We start from the raw sequence: 13,501 nt of genomic DNA, 5'->3' as shown, positions 1-13,501 counted from the left end.
AAATAGACGCAGAAGTGAACAGAATTCAGTGTTCACGTGCATCTGCGTGGCTCTCACCGTGTCTACAACAGACGCGAGCGGCGTGGCGCGACGCGACAAACCGCTTTCTCTTTCTTTCCAAAGCACTCGGGAGCTTGCGCTTTCGTGGCGTCTGCCATTGCTAAGCAACCGTGACCTGCAGAGCGCAGGAAGTCGTGGAACGACGACGCGGAAGTTTCAACAAAGGATAATTTCCAGCACTGAAAATCACGTGCAGTAGCTCTGCTACTAAATGTATTTAAAATGGGTATCTCTGTACAGCTGTCGCGTCCGGTGTAGACACCGTGTCTGTGTGTGAGCAAAGAAAACAATCAGTATAAATATAACAATCAGTAGCCTATACTAAACATCGCACATCCTGTGATGTGACTATCACGGATGCACACATCGCGATATCGATGCTGAAACTATATATCATGCAGCCCTAATTGGTTGTGCGATTATTGTCTCCCCATGTTTTCCGTGCTGATGCGGTAGTGACGCGTTCATGTAAGCAGAGGGTGGTGCTGCCAATAACACACCTAAAAGCTGTCAAAGACAACAGAAGAACACACCGTCTCACGCGCACACTTGCATGGCATAAAAAAGACTTGCGTAGCATATAACGGTTACAGTAACTTGGGACGATGTCAAATAAGAGTTCTGTGCGGACCACAAACACCCCCGACTGGGTTAGAGGTGTGGCTGAATCCATATTCAGAAAGGCGCGGAAAACAAATAACGCATTCTACGGAGCCACTAAAGGGACATGGTTAGCCGCTTGCTAACGGTAGCCTGTTACATTACAGTACATAACATTTCACTTACCACAAAAACAACGTAAGGAGAGATGACTGATAGGATGATGGCGAATGATTTTCAGATCCTGAGCACCACTGACAAACATCTAATCTTGTAAAATGTGTGATAAGTACTGCCGAGTGCTGCTCCGTACGTGTGATCGCAAATCTCGAAAGTGAAAGTAAAAAACAAGCGCGCGCGTTCAAAAGTGATTTAAATGCATATTAATAACGGCTCCCTGATGCCCGCAGTTTATATACAGTAAAATTACCCAATGATATAATTGCAACAGAAGATATCGAAGTATATTTTTCGTCCCATCTCGTATCTATTCCCTTTAAGGGTTCCATTTTTTGAAATGGAAATGTCCTAGCCTTATGAGCAGTTGATTTATCAACCCTCTACGCACACCTTGGCCATCGCCATTGGCTAGTACATTTTTTTGTTAACTCGCCAGACTGATATACTATTTTACACACACACACACACACACACACGCAGATAGTTATATACTTTTTAACCTAAACCCACCCCTACCCCTAACCCTCACAGAAAACGTTCTACATTTTTACAATTTCAAAAGTAAAAAAAAACTTTGTTTACTTTATTTTAACAGTTTTACAAATGAGGACATCCACACATTGAGGTTTTTGCCGATTTTGTCAGGCTTTGCTCACTTTTGGGTACAAATTTGTCCCCAAAATATGGTTAAGTAGGTACACACACACACACACGATTCAACCCAATCAGCTTATCTTTGTAAAATGGAACAGCTTCTTAACTGAATGTGCACTCTTAACTTCAGCCAATGTATGCAAGACTCTCGCTCTCTCTCTTTTCATGTGTGAGAAACACAGCGCTATCAGTAAAGCGATGGCGAGTCGTGCGCCTTCACACTAGTTTACGGTATTATATTATAATTCAGACACCAGACTTTTTTTTTTTTACTAGTTGGTAAGTGAGGATAGCAAAATAAAGTAAACGTAACATATTATACCCAAAAATTATTCATACAGTGGACTACGTGTAAAACTAATAAAAATTTGGGACCAAAAATTATTCAGACACTTTGACCTGACCATGCTTTGCTTAAGTCTTTTTCTTTAATTGCTAATGCGACCTTTTTACACCACAGACTGAACAAAATTAAACATTGCTTGGTAATTGGGTGACCTAAATTGGTATTATCGAATTGTGTACTTAAATTTAACAGCTGACAGCTATTCAGCCTAATTCATTACATACCTTTCTATCAAAGTTATCTGACATTATCAAGATGAATTTGCTCTGACACAGTTTAACTCTAAGGTCTTGTCATATTTTATTACCATTTTCTAAACTAACTAGCAAATAAACAGTGATAATGTGAGAAATGTCGAATGTGTTTGAATAAATTTTGGTTTGACTGTATATGTGTGTGTGTGTGTGTGTGTGTGTGTGTGTGTGTGTGTGTGTGTGTATAATGGTACAAATATTCATACTGAAAATGTGTAGATATTGTTACTTTTGAAAGAAACAAAATTACATCTTTCAAATTCTGTCCATTTTATAGAGAAATTTAGTTCAACAGGCAGCGCAGAGCATGATTGAACACGACCAGCCCTTTCTTTTTACTACTACTTATAGCACGAAACACATACAAATTAGGGCTGCACGATAAATCGCATGCGATATTGATTACAGAACCGGCTTTCTGACAAGATGCGCGTTAAATATCGCATGCGATTTATCGTGCAGCCCTAATACAAATACATTCAAATATAGACACATCAGAAAGTATGTTGAAAGAAACAACTTATTAATATGTAACATATCCCATGTAATCAGTGTCTCAACCGTGGAAAAGAGGTCAATAAAACCAGTTGTGAACAATGTCACATTTACCTCAAAGTCATTCAGCGTCCATAGTTCATCATTTCGTGAGAGAAATTACATCTAGAGAAGAGTATTTTGCTAAATATATGCACTACATTATATAGCTTATGTATTCATTATATTTTGCTTAACCTGTAATGTTTATGTGCTTACAAGTCTATGTCTATTATGTTTATATAAATCGGTTATGAAAAGCTTTTACAGCCACTGTGTAAATTATATTTCAACAACAAACTGGAGCAGAAACATAATTTTATAATAAGATCTAGAAAGGATTTAGAAAATAAATCTAAAATGTATGATTTTCCTATCTCATGTTTCCTGATGACTGGGAAACAACAAACACTCATATCCGTAAAGTTGGTAAACATGGACACGGATTAGGCTACTTATTTTGCAAATCAAGTTTCCATCTGTCTCTGTGTTCATTTTCATTGCAATGAGAAGGAAAGCCTGCTGTCTGTGGAACGAAGCCTTATTATAACACAACTCAAGGGTAGGGACAAGGGTTTGACCGATGCCAAAGAACTAGTGCTGAGAAAACCCGACTGTGGCATCGCGGCAAAAAAAAGTTGCAATAGAACACACCGGACAGACTACAGTCGACAGCCAAATAGCTTATACGCTCTGCGCTTGTGCGAGAGAACATAACTCTACCATACCAGCAGGTGGCAGTAGTCTGTATTCAGCATTCAATCAGGGAAACCAGAAAAGTGAGAACTGTGGATATACAAAGCAAGCAGCACTTGCTTTTACCATTGTTTACACCAGTCACGCTTAATACTGACGGATTCGTGCTTTAAGCGCGTGAAGAACTGTTTTGTCTTGAGGGGAACAACAAAACAGCAGTTGTGATCCACTTACCAAAGCTCTAGTTTCACTCTCCGCCCATCCAGCAGGATCGTGGTGGTCTTGTAGTCGATTCCTGCAGAATGAGAGACAGAGAACACTTAGATAAGACACGCACCTGTCTGTTTGCCATCAGACATCACACAAGGTTGTCTACTGAAAAGAAAATACTCTAGACAGGATCGGGAACTCGAAAAGCTTCGGCCGTCAGCATGATTGCATTTGGTGTACTACCTAATTTAATTCTCAGCCAATTCTTCCTTTCATTAGAAGGCACTAAAGCTGAAATGACCATCTTGATAGTGACTGTGCACATGCAGTGGAAAGCTTGACAGCTGCAACCAATCTGCTGTTACCTAATGCTATCATAGATGAAATGTGACCAGGACGCTTCCCATAAGGCGATTACCTTGACTGCTTATCTACATTTATCGTTCATAAAACGAAAAAATGAACACAGTACGGGCTCCATCAACTGAATGGCAATATCTGCATTTTCGGGCGCTTCACAGCAGTTCAGCATTCAAGCCTGTTTTGCATTTTAATAGACAGCTCTGTCTCTAACAAAGGCTCACTGCATCTCTTTTCATACAGGCCAGTGCCTGTAATATTCACCATGCCAAAAGCGCTTGTCTCAGTGGATCATCTTTTTGCACACTTGAAAAATCTGATTATCCGTAGTGCTGACAACATGGACATGGACTCGTCCCCAACCTGGAGTAGTGTGGAGAGTTTATTCATCACAATAAGAGTGGTTTTGGCCATTGTTTCCTCTGGTACATCAGTTCTAAAAAGGAAATCAACTTTGTTCCTCTCTGATTAGACGCAAAAACAAAGTCGCACCCTTCTGTTGTCTATTCCATTTTGATATCTGCGGTTTACTTCCTGCAAAGTCATAAAAGAGGGGACACAGTAGGGCTGCATGAATTAGGGAAGAAAACTAATCACAATATTTATCAAAAATAAAGATTGAAAATCAATGTGGTTAGAATGTTGTTACTAAATTAAAATTAAAGCAAGTATTACTATTGCAGTTTCTCACTGTGGAACCAAATAAGTAAGAAATGTAGAACGTTTATTAGCTAAACGAATAAGAAAGCTTGGTAAAATATGTAAAATAAATAAATTACACAAAGTAAAAATCAGCAAACACTGTGGAACCAAATATATAAGAAACAAATGTAAAAAAAAAAAACGAAATCTTCCGCCATCGTCTTGTCTATATCACCTATTCCTGTCAGTCAGCTCGACTCACTTTTCTCATGTGATAAATGAAATCTGATCTGTGATGCGCGACTGTCATTCAGCACGCTGCATTGATCAGCTGCGTTCAGTTTTAATTGTAGTGTCTGTTCTCTAACTGAACTAAATTATTTTTATTACTATAAAATTACTATACCACAGTGGGCAAGTGATGTAACCGGTGTTGCGGCTTAACAACGTAATCACCGTCAACACCGACTATCGCAGCAAGCCTAGCAAGGAAACCTTAAAGCTTCTCTTTTGTTGACAGCAGCTGGTCAAACAGCAATTTCAGTTTTATTTCAATTAATTGTGCAGCTTTACAGCATGAAATAAAATAATAACAATAGTACTGTAAAATAGAATTACAATATACTACACTGCCATAACAACAATAAATAATTTTTATGTTACATTACAATAGTAAAATCTTAATTTCTTTATTTTCAAATGTTAAACTATTGAGTTTTTATTTTGGCAACAGAAGTCAAGATGTGGTTTTCAGTCTTTCACTATTTTGATTAATTGTGCAGCCTTACAGCAGAGGCTTTAAATAGAGAAAAGGAAGGGGAAAGATGGGATGGCCATCTTTTTTAAGATACTTCGTAAAGCGTTGATGACTCTGAAACAGAACATGTCTGAAGGAGGGTCTCCTCTCAAGCTAAGCTACACAGGCAGCGTAAGATCTCCTTACAGGCAAATGTCAGTTGCTTCTGAGCCCGTAGACTTCTTCAGTCCTCAATTATTAAACATCTACAAGAGAATGTAACAAGAGCGAAAATGGCTCGCACTTAAAAAGAACCACTGGGACTGATTTCCTGCTCTCCATTCTGCAAAAGCTTTGCTCTTAAGCAGGGCAGCACATCAAGCCAAAGGGGCATAGCAATTCCTTCCTCTAGCATCCCTCCTCCTTCGTTCTGGGTAATTGTATGGGCTTGGCTACGCGGCCTGACAAGGGCAGTACAGTGTAATTATCATCTCAGGTTCCAGCTCGGGCCACAGGCCAAGACTTCCCAGCCACGCTGAGCAAAGAGGGGGCTAGTTTTGAGGAAGAGCCTGGAAGGGAAAGATCCAGCAGGACTTGAGGACACTGGAGAGGGACCAAGTGGACAGGGACATGTGTGGGTATGTTTAATTTGATTTAAATAGCCTATTATCAATGGACAGAGGAAACAAAAAATGTTTTCAATTGGTGAATGTAGCGACGTTGGATTTTTTTCACTGCAGGAGGCCTTTGCTTTCAGAGCATGATGCCTTTGTGTCTCATTGTTGGGTTTATTTATGGCATATTTAGATGCTGTGAATTGCAATGTGCCCAGCTACGCTAGTGAGTTAGAACAGGGTGCGTCAGATTTTGAGGGAAATTTCAAAGACTGCAAGCACATGAGTGCAATGAAACAAACAGGAAGGTAGAAAAGCTGGTTTCACTGAGACCATGCATTTCAATAGGAGCTTGTGTGCGTGTTTAAACAGCATACAACATGACTCTGACTTCCATATCTGATCACCACTTTATCATTCATCAGAAGAAGAACTGTGGATGCTCGCTTTTCACTAAAAATTAAACACAATAGGCCTCATTCATGAAACATTCGTAAATATAGGAGTAAATTCTGAGTAATTCGCACGTAAAATGGACCTTCCCAAAAACTCTCCTCCGAATTCACAAACACTTCGTACACATCAGATTTGATAGTTAAACGTGTGTTAATGAATTCCAATCATTCGTAAATAGGGTGCTCGTGCACGCTCATTCACAATTAGCATAATCCCCGCCTATGAATTACAGCTAGCAAATTGCGTGTCCAGGAACGCAGTGGAATATTCTGGTCAACTTTCTCAAGTTTGGCTCCAGTATATTGCATAAATGCAAAAAACACTAATAGGCCATATGCCTAACAATAAATATTCAATAACGTGTGTCCACCAAAGCGTTTTAGCCAGCTGAAAAAAAATGTCAGGCGCTCATTTTAAAACGGCCAGCTGGTGGTGCTGGAGGACGCTTTGGTGGCACAGCGTTTTTCTAGCTGAGACTCTTTGGTTGCTATGACTTGAAATATCCATGGCAGTAACGTGTTACTAGTATCCCATTTTGAAGAATATTACTGAATATAAAAATGCAGTAACCAGCAATATTAACTTCTCTATTGTTGTCCAGTTGTTGTACAAGTAGTATGATTGGTCGGTGTAGTATTTGTCCCGCCCCTCCTCCATTGATTAGACGGCTGGGTAAAAAGTGACAGTGACAAGTGCTGCGTTTTACCCAAAGCTAAACAGTTTATCAACTCTCAGCTACAAAAAAAATAAAAAAATAAAATAAATTCCGTCCCAGCGACCTTGTAAAATATTATAATGGCAGTGCATCAAATTCAGTGTCATCAGTTTGCCTAAATGAACACAGAAAGTTTTACGCACCATTTACACGTGGTAGGGAGCAGGTGTAAATTTCTTTCCTACCAACTAACATTTTGAAAATACGAACATTTTCATGAATTCGAATGTTTAGGTCAGAACGGCTTTACGAACGATTTACACAAAAATTAATTCTGCTCGTGTTTCATGAATGAGGCCCAATGAGAGCAGTGTAATGATGTCTTTTTGAGGGTTTGAAGGTTTTGCTCAAAATTAGGGCTGGACAATAATTCAATATCAATATGTATCGCGTTTGCTGATTATCAATATTTAAAACAGTTGAGTACATTTTTTTTTTCAGGATTCTTTGATGAATAGAAAGATCCAAAGATCAGCATTTATCTGAAATAAAAAGCTTTTGTAACATTATACATGATTCCATTCAGTATCAATTTTATTATTTTTTTGGGAAAGAAATTATAGAAATTAATACTTTTATTTAGCAAGGATGCTTAAAATTGATCAAAAGTGATGATAAAGGCATTTATAATATTACAAAAGATTTCTATTTCAGATAAATAGTGTTCATATCGATATCGGAATTATATCGTATCGACCAAAATTAAGAAATATATCGTGATATCAATTTTGGCCATATTGTCCAGCCCTACTCAAAATATCACATTCAGAATAACTCTTGAGGTTTAGCTGCAAGGCTAAGAGTTTATGCCTCATTTCGGTTAAAGTACTAATGGAACGTGTGACAATGGGGAGAAAGTCTATAGCAGTGGTTTTGTACCTGGACTAGGGCAGTGCTACATATTTTCAAAATGGACTGGTCAACTGATTGGTCTTAAAGGAATAGTTCAATCAATAATTACAATTCTGTCATCATTTATTCTTCGTGTTGTTCCAAACCTGTATGACTATTTCTTCTGGACAAAAATAAGATAATTTGAATGTTGGCTTCCACTGTGTGGACAAAAAAAAAACAAAATGTCTTATGTTCCACAGATAACAAAGTCATACAGGTTTGGAATGACACGAGGATAAGTAAATGATGGCAATTCTCATTTTTGGCTAAACTATCCCTTTAAGGAAGCCATTTATGAGCAGTCTGCTATCAAGTTGATTGCTAATTAGACACATTCCTTATAGGGATGCATTTAATTGATGAAAAGTCAAGTGATAGTAGAGACATTTATGTTACAAAATATTTATATTTCAAATAAACATTGTTCTTTTGATCTTTGTATTCATCAAAGAATCCTGAAAAAATTTATCATCACAGTTTTCAACATTAATAATAAGAAATGTTACTCCAAATCAGTATTTTAACATTATAATAGAAATAAATTACATTTTAAAATATATCAGTACACAAAACAGTAATTTGAAATTGTAATAATATTAATATTTTCATGTATTTTTGATCAAATAAACACAGTCTTGTCTAGCGTGAGACTTTTAAAAAAAAAACATTTAAAAATATTACTAACCCCAAACTTTTGATCATTAGTGTACATTAGACACACAAGGTTCTTGGATTCATAAACATTTAGGCACAGAGCAACAAAAATTAATCTCGAGATGCATTTTTAAAAGTTGGACTATTTTAACTTGACATGAAGTCTTCAAAAAACACTTAAAAAACACATTTCTGAGAGAGTCTAAACAACTAAAGTACACTACCAGCATACTAAATAAAGCACTGCCACTAAAGATGTCAAAACGCAAGTTATGTAGCTAAGAAAAAAAATTAAGATAAACAACCTCACTAATCATCTGGCTGTTTGTAGTCAACCACCATGACCCATCGCTAATATTAGACACCAAATGGCTAGCGAAAATAATTACAAACCACAAAAATCCATTAAAGGGGTCATATGATGCGATTTCAATTTTTCCTTTCATCTTTATTGATGTTCGTTCACTTAGCACGCATCATTTGGATTAAAACTAAATCGTAAAAATAAAACCATTCATAGGGGCATTCACTATAAACGTCATTTATTTTCAACCTTAAGCATACACGACTTTCTGGCGAAAGTAATCTAGCAGCCTGTGTGAAATGTGCTAGTCTGTACTACTGTCCTCTCGTTCTGCACCAGTACAAATACGTGCACGCTTGCTTGAGTGTTTCTGCATTATATGAGTGGCTTTTAAAAAATGTACAAATGCAATAAAAATATCGGTATCGGTACTCGGCATCGGCAAGTACCAAAAATAAAAGTATCGGTATAGGGCGAGTACTGGAAAAAGTGGTATCGGTGCATCCCTACCAAATACACAAAATAATGTTCTTTTTAGCAGCATCATATGACCCCTTTAATATACTAAATGATTAACATGACATAAGCTGAAATGGAATAATGTAAATTCCGGTTTCTAATTGTCTCTTTGATGACATTAAAAGGTTTCATGGTCCTGCCAGCAATAATTAACCAAACAAAGCAAAGAGGATATGGGAAAGTATATACATCTCCTCCTTTTTAAAGGTCAACGCGCCCATTTATCATGCTGTCCTAACAATACACAATTATATAGTTTGTTGCATTTTACATTTATTTCACTTGCATCGCTGTTTCCTCACAGTCCGTGACTCAATCAGAACAGAACAGATAAATAAGGAAAGGAAAAGCACTGTCTAAAGGGAAAACACTCTCTGGTCATGTTGTTACCACTGTGCTTGTCTGTGCCAAATCCATCTGCCGATCACTAGCAGCCAACCAACATGTCTGCATCTGCAACTTTAGACTCTAAATATTTACAGATGTCCACTCAAAGCCAGTGCAAAGACAGATCAATCAGAGTAAACAACCAAAGACCCAATTTATATGAATACAAACTGCACAATCTAAAACTACTGCATAAGGCAGTTTAACGAGGCTTCTCTGAACTCAAGAAATCCAAAATGAAATTTGTAATCTAGCAGATGCGTTTATCTAAAGCAAGTTACAGTACACTTATTACAGGGACAGTCCCCTTGAAGCAAACTGGGGTTAAATGCCCATGACCTTTGGGGTTGCCAGTCTAGATCCTTAACACCAACCACATGTCCTCCTTAAAAAAAAATATAAAAGCAGTTTTATATAATGAGATGAAGTTTAATCCAAAAAAGGACGTTTTTCTATTCATCAGGCTTTAATATTCCACCTTGCACACTACCAATTCCTCTACACACCCTATGTATAATTAATTTTAAAAAAAAGCCTCTCAACATTTAAGCCATCTGAGCACGTCAGGATGGCATCTCCCTCAGGGAAATATATATGCCTGCAGCATAATTCACCATCGCTGAAACCACGGACAGATCGTGGAGCCATCTGTGTTGATTCTGAGTGATGGTACAAGGCAACTCGATTGAAGCTGGACCAGCAAGCTCCCCTAGGAGATCTCAGAGAAGAGCCATCACTGAGATCTCTCACACCCATAAAACACACACTGTTCCCTAATAGCTTCAACCGACAAGATAAACAGCAGCCCATATGTATGAAAAGGGACAGAAGGGTAAACCCAGCTCCTGTTCGCCTGCACACATGAGGCTCATTTGGATATGAAAGGCATATCGGTCTATAATTGGTCTATCACCTCACTGGCTTCAGCCTAATGACAGAGCGTGGATGATCTCATTACAGCAAATGGAAAGCTGTGAAATAAATCAGATCAAAAGAAGCTTGTGCTTAACCGGTCTTGACGGTGTGCTGTACTGACCTGTTCAAAGAAAACAGACATACAAACACACTTCACACTTCTTAGTTATATTTACTTTGTGTGTCTTGTATCCTGAGGGAGATCTCTGCACTGGAACACTCGCCAAAAACATCTTGTATAATCTTGACTAATACATAAAAGATTGAGTAATAAATAAGTCAATCAATATTGACTTTATGACCAATACTAATAAATATTATTTTTGATAGTGTCTTAGAACTACAGATAGCTACTAATAACGGGTTTGACCAATATTCATCTCACACTTTTTAAGTTAAACCTACCTTACCTAAAGAAAAAAAAAATGTACCATTGAATAAGGGAGCACCTAATAACAGCACTCAGCTATGCAGTAACTATGTATTACAATAATCATAACTGGATAATTACTCAACTCTTTAAATAACTGTCATTCTCAAGCAAGACACGGTATCTGTTATTGGGCACTTATCAGTCATAAAAAACAATATGGGTTAATCCAATTATTATATGTTTAAGTGTCCAATACGCAAAATGTGGAACTGATTTTAATGATTTAATACGTTTTACACAATAATAACTTGCTGATCGTTGTACTACAACAATCATATACATAATACATATTTTATTACTAATAATATCGGATTTATTTGTGATATTATATTTATGCAAAGTTGATTTGCATAAATCGTTACATGAAAATGAATGGCTAGTAATTAAAAACTTCACCACTTATTTGTGAAACAATAACCAATTAAACTGAAGTTGGTTAATACGGTTTAAAAATAAAAAATATTGTTCAAACCGATTATCGGATCTCTTCTAACAAACATGAAGTGTATGTCATACAACCACTGAGCAGAAAAACGTGCCGCTTTTATATAACAATCTAAATGGGCAAAAGTGAACATTGCACAATCCTGCAAAAGATAAAGATAATAATAAACTGTGTTTCCACCTCCTGTAAGTCACTGACAGCAACAATATGGCACCCGCAGAATGACTCATCATATTCAAAAGAAGAATATTGACCATGTTAGTTGGTAAACCTGTTAAAATCACAATTATATGAATGGCTCACGGAGCGTCAGCCTTGCTGTGAGATTACTCTGGCTGAAGGATGTGTTACTCGCAGTCTGCGTGAAGATGTGTGGGAAGTGTTGACTAACTCACCGCTGCTGTAGGCATATGGAGACTCAGCAGATCCGTCTTGAAGGCTGTCCAGGATCTCTCCTTTACCCACATCGCTATCTCCCACCAGGAGGAACTTGAGCAGGTAGTCGTAGCTCTTCACAGGGCTGCCCTGGGCGCCCATGTTTGCTCACATCAGAGCCAGAGCAAAGAATAGGAGACAACCGTGTGTGTCCCTCTCTGATTCCTCCAGAGCTCTGGGGGTCTATGAGTCTCTTGTGTCAGGTCTATCTTTGAAAGGGTGCAAGGCCAGATCTGCAGACAGACCAAATCAAACCATTTCCCTCCCTTCCAGTCCAGACCCAGAAGTGTTTAGTCTTTAAAATATCCAGTCGTATTCACTCTTCCAGTCTTAAAATAATATCAGTGTACAGATGCTTCAATGGCTGGCAAACTGAACCGCTAGGTTGTTTACATTTCTTCACACGAGCTCAAATCATCGTTAATGATACAAAATGAAAAGAACACACGTAAAAAAAACATTTACCTCATCGTGGCAAGTTATTGATATGATAGAAAAGCAATTGAGCTATCGAGCTAGTGCATTGTTAGCATGCGCCTGCCAAGCTGTCAACACAAAGAAATAATCTCATTACAATTTTATCTAGAAACCACCTGCACGGTTATGACAAAATTACTAATAAGGATGTATATTTGTTATCGTAAAACTAATTAAAACCCAATTAAGATGAGCCGTTGTTTAGATGTAGTAACACAGCATCGGCTAGCGATACTAGCTATGAGCCTAGCGAGTCAACAACAGGCGCAAAACATTGATTTTATACCATAATTCTCTAGTCCAGCATAAACTCCTCACGGTTTCAATATATCCCTGGTGAAATGAGAGAAAGAAACGTTAGGCTGACGAAATCAAGAAGGATATCCACAGTCGCGCTGGAGTTAGCTTGAGCAGTCGATGCTAGCGCGTCACGGCTCCTTTTCTGTTTTCCTCTGAATAACAAAGATTGATGAAGGTTCACGCGTCGCGTCTCGGGATCTATGAGCGTTATCAGGCGGCGGAAGGTGAGGGATTATTAAACGAGAATCCGAGCCGCTGGATATTATTGCTTGTGCTGTAAATGCTCTCGGATACCCAAATTTGTCCCATGTTCTCTCACAGAGGAGAGGAGAGGAGAGATCACACACACTGTCACACTGAGCTTTCACCTCTGCGCTCTGACTGACTGTACCTCCCCCTACATACACACTCAGGTTTGTTTTTGTGAAAAGTGGGGACATCCCATAGGCGTAATGGTTTTTATACTGTACAGACCGTATATTCTATTGCCCTACACCAACCCTACCCCTAAACCTACCCCTCACAGGAAACTTTGTGCTATTTCAGATTTTCAATACACTTCATTATGTGTGATTTATAAACGTTTTGAAAAGTGGGGACATGGGGTAATGTCCTGAAAAGTCACCTTCTCCTTGTAATACCTATGTCATACCTTTGTCATTATACAAATTTATGTCCTCA

The 13,501-nt window shown here is 38.1% G+C and overlaps 1 protein-coding gene across 3 annotated transcripts in view; it reads right to left on the bottom strand.

Moving 5' to 3' along the window:
• LOC107690266 (ras-related protein Rab-40C-like) overlaps window positions 1–13,212 on the bottom strand; it is a 24,851-nt gene extending 11,639 nt beyond the window's left edge. Inside the window, exons 1-3 of one of the 3 annotated variants that reach the window (XM_016488548.1) lie at window positions 12,509–13,212; window positions 12,004–12,276; window positions 3,559–3,619 (exon numbers count right to left, since the gene is read on the bottom strand). In XM_016488548.1, coding sequence (XP_016344034.1) covers window positions 3,559–3,619; window positions 12,004–12,145 — 203 coding nt within the window. In that variant the 5' untranslated portion in view covers window positions 12,146–12,276; window positions 12,509–13,212. Of the gene's footprint in view, window positions 1–3,558; window positions 3,620–12,003 lie in introns of all 3 variants that reach the window. The other 2 variants (XM_016488547.1, XM_016488546.1) reach the window with 2 other exon arrangements.
• Between the last annotated feature and the right edge of the window lie 289 nt (window positions 13,213–13,501).

Source organism: Sinocyclocheilus anshuiensis, unplaced genomic scaffold, assembly GCF_001515605.1.
Source record: "Sinocyclocheilus anshuiensis isolate Anshui unplaced genomic scaffold, SAMN03320099.WGS_v1.1 scaffold461, whole genome shotgun sequence".
NCBI classification, from domain to species: domain Eukaryota; kingdom Metazoa; phylum Chordata; class Actinopteri; order Cypriniformes; family Cyprinidae; genus Sinocyclocheilus; species Sinocyclocheilus anshuiensis.
This window is presented reverse-complemented; position numbering and strand designations above follow the sequence as displayed.